Source organism: Desmodus rotundus, chromosome 3, assembly GCF_022682495.2.
Source record: "Desmodus rotundus isolate HL8 chromosome 3, HLdesRot8A.1, whole genome shotgun sequence".
NCBI classification, from domain to species: domain Eukaryota; kingdom Metazoa; phylum Chordata; class Mammalia; order Chiroptera; family Phyllostomidae; genus Desmodus; species Desmodus rotundus.
Genome location: NC_071389.1, coordinates 11,366,224 through 11,376,783, shown reverse-complemented (window position 1 = coordinate 11,376,783; position 10,560 = coordinate 11,366,224). Strand labels below are relative to the sequence as shown.

At 45.7% G+C, this 10,560-nt stretch overlaps 1 protein-coding gene across 2 annotated transcripts in view; it reads right to left on the bottom strand.

Annotated features, from left to right (window-relative positions):
- Positions 1–10,560, bottom strand: part of MICOS10 (mitochondrial contact site and cristae organizing system subunit 10) — a 29,895-nt gene continuing 19,335 nt past the window's right edge. The window contains exons 2-4 of one of the 2 annotated variants that reach the window (XM_024554302.4): positions 3,645–3,692; positions 2,531–2,652; positions 1–253 (exon numbers count right to left, since the gene is read on the bottom strand). In XM_024554302.4, the coding sequence (XP_024410070.1) occupies positions 239–253; positions 2,531–2,652; positions 3,645–3,692 (185 nt within the window). In that variant the 3' untranslated portion in view covers positions 1–238. The remainder of the gene's footprint in view (positions 254–2,530; positions 2,653–3,644; positions 3,693–10,560) is intronic. The other variant, XM_024554303.4, reaches the window with a different exon arrangement.

The window sequence follows — 10,560 nt, the reverse complement described above, 5'->3', positions numbered from 1 at the left end:
TGCCTATTTTTGTTTAATTTATTTCTTTTAAGACCACCTCCTTGCAATTTCCAGAGAGAAAATACAAAACAAGAAACAGACTTGGTTTCAATACATAAACAGAGTGCTGGAGTTTAAAGCATTGCTGAAAACATCGCTACGGAAGAGTGTCGGCTCACTCCAGAGCACTTCAGGGTTCCTGAGGGATAAACGTGCCTTCTCTTCGCCTCCCACTGGGGGGCTCGTTCTCAGGTGGGAGTCAGTGCTCCTGCTCCTGTAAAGCAAGGGCACTCGCGTTAGAGCTGTGCGGACCGCGTTTCACAACCCCTCTACCTTGCGGCAGCAGGTCACACCCGAGGGACCAACGGGCCCCAAACCTCACCCCCACTTGCTTTAAAACTGTCTCACAAAAGGACTGTACCATCCTGCCCGCATTCTGAAGAGAGGTTCCCCAGCTTTGAGGAAGGGCGGTGGGGAAGGAGTGGAACAGGGCTAAATATTCAGCACCCGAACAAGTATATTCCTAAACCCGTCAAAGGGGCAGATCGCAGGGGAGTGGGAGAAACATGGGTCTGGAATCAAACAGCCCACTAACGATGGGATCCTTGGCAAGTTTCTCAACCTCAGTAAGATTCAGATTTCTCTTCTTCTGAATGAGGATAATGCTATCTCTCACAGATGTCCTGGGGCCCGGGGAGGGCTAGGGAAAGAATGCAGAGCACCCTGGGTGACCCACAGGGCACAGCGGGCCCTCAAGCAGCAATTACCATAATAGGACTACATTCAGAAAGCTCCAACTTGGGATTTTGCTCCTCTTTTTAGAGAATGGAGGATGACAACATCGAGGCATAGACTCAAGTTCAGATAAAGTTACAAGGCCATTTTGGAGCAGTACACACAAGGCTGTAAAAAATGTAACAATATTTTCCACAGTTAAGTCCCAGCCATTAAATATATAATATGCCTATAACCACCCCTGAGCCATTATCCATGGCAACTCAGTTGGGAACATTTCAAACAATTAAAAGACCTGAAGCTCCTCTCCCCGTGCCTTTCTGTTCTCCCCCAAATCTGGCTGTGGTGCCAACGAAGTGAAGAGCTGGGGAGCGGTGGAAACTGCCTGTCGTCAGCTCTGTGCCACGCAGCTGCGCCTCTTCCCGTGCTGTCCCTCTGATTACCTCACCCTGGCTCTGGCACAGAAATGGCTCATTAACATGGGAGGCGGCAAAAGGCCAGCCACCATCTAACCGGCTGACCCCCCGGCTCCCACTCTCTTTCCAAACATGCACAGGAGGGTCGGCAGGCAGCTGGCATTCTGGGCAGGTTATGAGAGAGAGGCTACTGAGCGGTGGTGGTGTGCTGTCATTTCAGATTTGGTGACAGCTTTTGATCGGAATTAGGACACTCATTACTTGTCACTACGATGGAACAATGGACAAGTCAATCACCCCGTTCTTGGTTGGCCTCAACTATAATAATGAACACATCTATTTATACAATACCTCACCTCCTAAAACCACGTTCACATTTAACTCTCACAGCAACCCGGTGCATAGCAATCACTTCCCTCATGTCATAGACAGGAAGGAGAGTCTCCAAAGTGAACACTCAAGACCCCTTAGGAAGCAAGTGAGGGACCAGACTCACACCCAGGTCCCCCGGCGACCGCGCTCTTTCCGCTAGGCCCCTGAGGCTGTCCACTTCAGAGCAATTCTAGCTCAAAGGCAGCCCAGGAAGTAGATGATTCTACATAGCTAGGAAATGTGAAGTTCTTCCTGAAGTTTGTATTGCTATAAAGGTTACCCCTTAGTAAGTCTGAGGCCATTAACACCTCTAATAGGATAAACCATTTACTCCATTCATTCATTCCTTTTACATTCGTGTGCCTACTTTGTCCTAGGCCCTGGGAAAACAAAACCAGACATACCCCTGGGTCCTGCAGCACCCTGGCCCCTTCCCAGGCCCCTTCACTTGAACCCCACGGTAACCAGCCGTCATCTGCAGTAAGGCAACGAGGAGCGCTGCCACGCACACGACCTTCAGGAAATGTGCCACCTGCTCTCCTGTGGCAAGTATTGTAATTTTTCGTCTTGTCTGCATCACTAACAAATGCATCTGTAGACAAGACTTTGGCAGAATTATGTGGGACATACAGTCAAAACCTGGCCTTTTCAAGTAGAAGCAGAATAATGACGGAATCCCAGAAGTACGCAAGTTTAGCATGTGCATGTGTTTGCAGGGTATCCTGAGGTCCTGAACAGAAGTGCTACTTCGGATACTTCCCCGTGATGATGCACTGTCGGGCAGGTTTGTCAACCAGCCAGGTAACGTGTGAGCATCTATCCGAAGGTACGTATGTGCCTCACGGTACAGGGGAGGGGGCAGACTGCAGGCACCAACGCGGGTGGCAGCATCACTAATGGCCGGGGAGCCATCAGGGCCTCAGTGGTGGCGGAGGACACACGCAGCCTGTTCCCTACACATACTATGAGGAATTCTTCGAGGACTCGGGAGGAAACTCCTGTTCTCTGGAAGGAAAGGGAAGTATCACCTTGGTACGTACTTTGACGTATTTCCCATGCAGCAGGTACGGAGACTGGAAGTCGTGCTGGCAGTTGGAGTAGGCCATCCCCAGTCCCATGCCGGAGCCAAAGGCCAGCGGCCACATTCTTCCTGGTGGGCAGAAACAGGGGTCCCGACAGGGCGCCACCGTGAGAAGATGCAGCTTTCTCTCTGGCTCGCATACACCTGCCTAGGGTTCGACAGGTACTCAACTACATGATGCCAGGCTTTGTCCGTGTTTCATCAATAGTCAACGGAAGGAAGATGGGGGCTACTAATAAGCTTCTTAATTTACCAAGTATTTATTAAGTACTTATGCTGCCAGGTTTGAGGTATTAATAATGGTACATATGAATGGTATGTCATATAATATGAAAACAGCAGACATAGTTGAAACTTTTAACAACTTCTTACCAGTTCTAATCATACTCTCATTAACTAATTTTTTAACCTTAGCAGAAATAATACCACCTTTCAGTAAGGTGCTTGGGTTTTAAAAATATCTAGGAATCTCACCAATATTTCCATATTTTGATTACAGTTAGTGGTGAGGTATACTTAGGCCAATGCTGTAAATGCTTATTTCATGTCAGCATGAAATGTTATTTAAGATTCTCTAGTTATGAATTCCCACCAGTTCTTCACGGAAAGAGGGCAACAGCCAGACCAGTTCTTCCGCAGAATGAAAGGGGTATTGCCTGCCGTTGCTGAGAAGAACTTTTGGTCAAAAGCATGTGTATTTCTGGTCCACTTGTTTTTACTACTAGCAGTACTCTCATTTTCAAGTTCCTTCCCCCCAAATTATAATTAATTAGAAATATCTGAGCATGTCTACATTTGGCCAAATGACTCACTGACATGAAGGCAGTGGGCTGCCTCACTGGCTTTTTAAATGGTATCATATTTAAGATATTCCCCAGGGGAATTCTGGAGACGCTCAACCTATTCTGACCTCTTTTGAGTCCACATTCTCTGTCTAGCTGCCGAAACCCATAAATGGCCAGGGTTGGCAGCCATGCAGCTGTGCCTTCCAGCAGTGTCATCCCTGCTATGTGTATACAACTAGGACATCATGCTGAAAAGGTGGTAAGAGTGACACTTACTTTTAAAGAAGGTAAGTGAGAAAACAAGTCCTAATCCAAAACCAGTACCTGCGGAGAGGGAGGAACAACACGTTACATCTCGTAACAGTAACTTGACAAAAACAAAATGAACATTCCATCAATGTGAATATCTGCAAAAGATTTTTCTTTGCGGAATTTGGTAGAGTTGATTTTCTCATTTCTAACGTTCTTCCTTGTTGTCAGAGGCTTTTTAGATGCCTTTGGTCCCCTGCCCACAATAGGGGATAAAAACTTCACTCCCCGTTCTGTCTGGACAAGTCCTGGAGGGGGAGAGAACGAGCCAGGAGACTGTTCTCGAGCAGATGTTCCTGCACCGCTTGGGGACAGTCTCCAGCACCCTGGTTCTCTCCTGCCCATCTTCCCCAGGGGTGCCACAGCCAGAAATCCAGATAAACACCCTCGACTGGAAGCTCCCATTGTCATTTCAACACTTGGAGTGATGGCTACTTTTTAAGGAAAATCGTAAAGGTTGTCACAAGTCAGAGTGTCCAAATGTGGAGATTACCCCCTCCCCTCATTTTACTCAGAGGGCACTTTTAACCACTATCCTTCAAAATAAAAGAACACACACAAGCCTATTTTAACGGTCTGGTAGAAAAAAATTGTAAATGCCTAATTTTAAATTAAACTTCACAGGCATCTAAGCTTGAATACAAAGGACCAAACCCTCATTTTTACCAGCATTTCTCAAACACTGTCATTCCAATTCCACTGCCTCAATTTTGCTAAATCCACATATCACCTGTACAACTATTTACTTAATAGTTTTCTTTAAAAAAGAAAAAAGAAAATCAATGCATGCATTTAATTACATAACTTTAGCTGCAACTTAAGTATATATTATTGGTATAATCACAGATTTGAATGCTAGCTATACTTCTTTTCACAAGGTGTGTTAAAATGTAGAAGCAATAAAATAAAAATGTTTGTCTGTAGTACCACTTTAGGGGGAAAAAATCAGCTCACATACTGTAGTGATACATGTCCCAAACTTTAAGATAAACTTATTTTCCCATTATCAAAAAAAGTTAAACATGCCAAGGAACAGAACCAAAACCCAATTTTTTCCATTCAGATTTGACAACTTTATTTGTACCTTTCCGAGCGCACTGACGCTCTTTACCGACTGTCTGTTCCGCAGGCCAAGAGTCCCTGACTACCGTCTTTGCAATCGAGCACCACCACAGTCTCAGCTCTCAGTCGCCTGAGTGGTTTTCCAATCCGAACTACTGGAACTCAAAGAGCTGCTTCTCCAGCTAACCCTGACTGCTGCTGTGTGGACTGCCAATGCTCCTCGGTCAACCAGCCTGGCCTTTCCTCATCCAGACACAGAGAACTAGCGAGCAAGCTAATTCACATCTTTTTTGATCTAGCTACGCAACAGTGCAGCTGATGCTGGCCTGAAGAAGGTATTTATGCTAGCACCCGCGATGATTTCTGGCTGTTCTCCCCTACCGTGTATATGTAGCCATGGTGTATGTTTCTTCCTACGACTGTACACTACATAAACATGAATCTTAATTAAAAATTATTACTTTGCTCTGTCCAACAGACCGTGCATTAGGTACTGATCTGGTGCCAACTTTAATGTGCAATACCTGAAAATCGCTCATGTCTTCTCAATTTCCACATAGTTTAACAGAATGGTAGAAAACCGGTCAGTTTACAGACCATAATAATTAACCTACTCAAGATCGACAGAACAAGAAGGAAACGGAACTAACATTTCAGTATTTCGCATGAGTCCCCAACATTCTCTTCCTTCCCAAAAACTATCTGTTAAAGCCAGTGACGACCTGATGTGGCATTATCCCACACTGTCCAGATGCAGAATACAGCTTGCTCAAGGTCACTGTCTAGTTAGTGTATCGTTAGAGCAGCGAACTGGGCCCCAGTCTCCCAGACTCCAAAGCCGCTATCCCCACTGTATGTCCTGACATTGGACTCCCTTACAGTTTCAACCCCGAAACAATCACTACCTCCCAAGGGAAAGAGGAGTATCAAGATTTCTACTGCCAGCGCACCATGATACAGCCAAAGAGGAATTGTGCTTCCCATGCAAGAGCCCAGAATGCTAGGCAACCAGGGTAGTAGTAACAAGTCCACACAAGGCCAAAAGGGCTTGTTCAGATTCATTCCCAGACTAATGTGACCGCACATGTCACAGGCACAGGTCTACCTGGTGCGCATGAGTCAAGAACTTCAGAGAAATGGAAGCTATCGCAATTGATACTCCTTGGCAAGAACCTACTGTTCCTTGGGTCATAAAATGGCACAGGGTTCAATTTCAAAACGGCTTGCCTCACCCCCTTGCAGCTGGAAGATGAGTAAGACAGTAAATTGGTACTAGAAAATGAGGTAAAGGGTTTGGACCGGTTTACAGATTTCAAACCAGGCAATGGGACGGGGAGGTAGGCCAGTAAAAACATAATGGCTTACAATCAGAGCTTTCGGTCTTCTCCATCTGGAAGGCAATTTTTTGGCAAACAAATCAAAAGCCCTACAGGAAAATATTTCAGCATTTTTCTTGTCCCTCTGACTCCATGCCTGTCTCTCCTATTTTTCCCCCAAGGAAAGAAAGCTCTCTGATGCTCAAGTTTTCCGAGCAGCAGACCAAGAACCCACTGCTAACAGTATCACTCCACCACAAAGATGAGAAACACTTCAACACTCATCAACAGAGAGTAGAAAATCTTTCATCTCTAGACTTTATTTAAATTCAGGTATATGCCCAACCACCTAGCTCTGCTCCTATAAAAGGCAGTTATCTGCAAGTACCCACGAGATCAACATCACAGTTCAGACTGGCCGAAGACAGAGTGTGCCTATGAGCTTAGTTACATTGGGCTGCTACATCTTCAGTCCTCGAGTGATTCCCACCCTTCATTTCCATATTTTTAAGACACAAAATAACAAGACTGTCTTCTTCAGGAAAAAATATGAAAAATGCCTTTTAAATGCCAGTGCGTTACTGAAAGTTAACTATCTCAGTTTTGAAGAGATGAACAATGATGGAACTGCTGATGAGTTTCATAGGTTCAAGTTCTCACATGTTCAATTTTCTTTTAAAAGGCAGCATGTTGCTTCAAAGAAAGTCCCACCTGAGCAGGGGACACCAGCTATGCAGCTGTTTCCACTAAAGATTGGCACCTCTGCACCAGGTTTAAACTTCATTAACAACAAAACATGAAAGGTTTCTCTTACAATAAAAACAAACCAACGTGGAAAAGAGAACAGTTTTCTCTGCCTCTGGCCACTTTTTTCTGTTGTTGCATGACAAGCTCCCTTAGAGGAAAAAAGCCAAAGGAAAAAGTACAAAGCATTTTTCACCTTCCCTGGAAGCAAATATTTAACTATGAACATAGTTTATATAACTTTGCCTCCCCCAACTCAAGCCTGTTCTTTTGGTCCCTGCTGTCTGGAATGACAAATAACCCCAAAGTAAAGAAATGCCTGATTATAGGTGCACATCTTCCTCACAGCAAAGCCCAGTTAAAGGGGGCGGGGTGGGAGGGGAGGGCGAGACAGGAGGCAAGCAAAACAAAACAAAAAAAAACCCCACAACAGAGGAGCCTTATGGAATTGACATTAGGCAAAGAGCCCGTGCTCTGAAACCATTTCTTTTGGAGAGGAAAAAGAATTGGCACAAATTCTTTCAAAAAGAAATTACTCCAAATCAATCTGACCCTGCACTTTAATGCACGCTTAGTGCCCAAAAGGACATCATAAAACTGGCTAGTAGATAAACACACATTTTTAGGAAGGAGCAACTCCCTAACAGGTCATCTGATACTATTTTAATACCAAAACAACAGAGAACTCACTCCCACTGACTACACATAAAACTCTGCCTCATCTTACACCCAGGTGGACGCTACAACACATTTAGAAGAATGACAACTGACAGCGGCGTGCCAGCGCACACCTTAAGCCACGCTCTGCGTGAAAAAGAGGAAGAAGGCTGTGACCATGGCATTCGGACACTAGCCAGCCAGCCGGTGCGACCTGACTCAGAAAACATCTCTGTTCTCAGCAGGCCACAGGCCATGAAGCTTCTGCTTCACTGCAGAGAACGAGGAACCAGACGCAGTCGGCAAGAATTAACGTGCAGGCCACACCATCTGATCTTGGGGAAGTCTTGGGGAAGAGAGGTACTTCGGATGTTACAGCTCCTCAGCAAGACCAGCCGGAATACCACACGCTCCTGCAGCATCAATTCTGTAGAAGTTGCAATTGCCAAAGGACTTCCACTTAAGAAGGAATAACTATTGTTTGGAGAGGTGCAGAAAAAAACAAATCCTCATAAATTTTCTTAGAAAACATTTCTCTAAAATTACAGAGGGGAAAAGTCCACAAACCCACCTCATTGGTCTATTTAGTATGTTATTTAGTATGGTAATTAAGGTCTCACTCCAGCTCACACTTAACACTTCAAACCAAGCTCCTAAATTCATAAGCCTAATGTATAGTAATCAATGCTAAATTTGATGCGCATCTAAAAATTAATTAAAATTGCAAAGCAACTCCATTTTAATTTGTATAACAACTTATATCAAGATGCATGAGCAGAAACTTTACCATAAGCAATTGGCAGTTTATAAATATGAGAACTACAGAAATTAACAAGCAAGTTTTTAAGATCCTTAGAAGCCATATGCCAAACAACTTTATTCTTTTTTTTAGAATAGAGTTTTTTTAAAGATTTTATTTATTTTTAGAGAGAGGGGAAGGGAAGGAGAAAGGGAGGGAAAGAAACATCAGTGTGTGGTTGCCTCTCTCATTCCCCCTATTGGGGACCTGGCCTGAAACCCAGGCATGTGCCTGACTGGGATTTGAATCGGCGACCCTTTGGTTCACAGGCCCGCACTCAATCCCGAGCCACACCAGCCAGGGCACAACTTTATTCCCGAAGGTCTGAAAGAGAAAGAAAAGACACAGCTTCCAGAAAAGGAGGGGCTGGCTCTCCTGCGGAGGGGACCGGCAGTGCAGCGCCACAGGCCCGGTCAAAGCCTGTGCCCCAGGGCCTGCTAGCTCTCCGGCCTCAGGCCCGTTCATCTGCAGCGTGGGGACAAGCTTACGCAGCTGCTGCGTGTAGGAATGTCTGACAGAATTCAGTAAGGGCGCTAAATTCTGCCAGAGCCCTAACAAAACTCAAACAATGTCAAAAGTGTAATATAATAGTTAATCTTCTATTAAAATATACCAAGGGTGAGCCACAGCTGAAAATCAGAACCTTTTCCCCCTTTCTTAGCATAGTTGACTATATTTTAGTGGCATTAGCAATTGCTTCTAGGAATATATCAGGTTTTGGTATACATGTAGATATATTTTAAACAGGGAATTCCTTCAGACTCACTGTTGAAGTCGAACATTTTGCTTTAAAGTATAAAATGAAGGCTTTCCTAGAGCTGTCTTGTGTTTAATAAAGCTGGAGGTACGCTTTAAACACAGATTACTATCACACTGACCTATTTACAAGGGCAGGTTTTCCTGTTCAGTCTTGTTTCCATCGATGCTACTGTAGCCCCCACATGCATCTGCCGGGGCAGAACAAACAGGAGTGCGCTTTCACAGAAAAGGACCCCGGGGACTGAGTTTAGTGAGAATCACATTTCCATGAAAGATGCTCAGGCCCAATTTATGAAGAAAGAAAGGGTTTTCAGTCAGTTCCAAACTGTGTCACTTAACCCTTTGAGGCAAAGACAGAGTGCCCCAGGTGTCCGAGTGTAAATGCCGAGTCATGCGAATTAACCGAGAACGTGTGCCAGACCACAAAGACCTGGAGACGGCAGGTCGGACCTGTGTCCATCAGCTTCTCAGAAGTCAACACTGCTGCAGGGCACGGAGGCGACAGGACCGGCACCTTCCCGTGGCCACCCAGACCAGACAGGGGCTGGCACATCTGCAGCAATTTCCCCGGTAGACGCCTACTGCCCGCACTCTGACCAGGACACACAAACCAGCCAGCAGGAAGGAGGAAAGGCAGGGAAGGCAGCCGTGGAAGGCACTCCTGGAGCTCTGCTTCCAGAAGAGCCAAACCCACAAAAGGGTCGTTTTTAAATAAATGCATACAGCACATGACCCAACTTCCGGAATCCTGACGCCACACAACTTTCCAAGGATGCACAAGAGAAGTGGTCCTGGCTTACAGAAGCGTAAACAAGGTAGAGGGGTCACGTGACCTACCCAGGTACACACACCTGCAGAGGTGGAATTCACGCCCAGGCTGTCGCCTCCTGTGCCCAGGCTGGCTCTTTCCTGTACACAAGCATGAGCCCCGCAGAGGTCTGCAGTGGCAGGGCCACTGTTACACGTGACAACAAAGTGTTTCTCCGGATTACAGCACTATGTGTGCACGATTTATGACTCTGTTACTACTCTTCGGTCCCCTAAGAAAACAACAGAAACCATGGATATTTGACTCAATCAAGAGTGGTAACAAAACCCCGAAAATTACTTAGAATCAATGAGAAAGTCAACAAATCAAGTCAGGAAATATTTCCCAGTGCACTGACTGGAGGCAAAAAGAGCCCAAACGGGCGGAGGGCCGACAAATGACTCCAAGCTGCCGGTCCCTTCCCTCCCAACACCTCCAATACCTCTAGCCTCTCTCACCAATGCCGGTAACCGGATTCTCTTCCTAGTGAGAGTGAACACAAGAATCGGGAATCTGGTACACCCGATGTGCACCATCATCGTAGTTATTATGTGATCGCCCAGTCCTGCTTCAAGTGAAGAATTTAACGAGAAACAAGTCCCAGCACTTTCTCTTCCTCACACATTTACATCCGTACCTCACTACTCATGGGCTTCGGAACTCGTCAACCCCTGTACTCTTCGCATTCTGACGAGAGAATAATGTTTCAGCACCTGGCGCTTGCGAGAACTCGCCCGA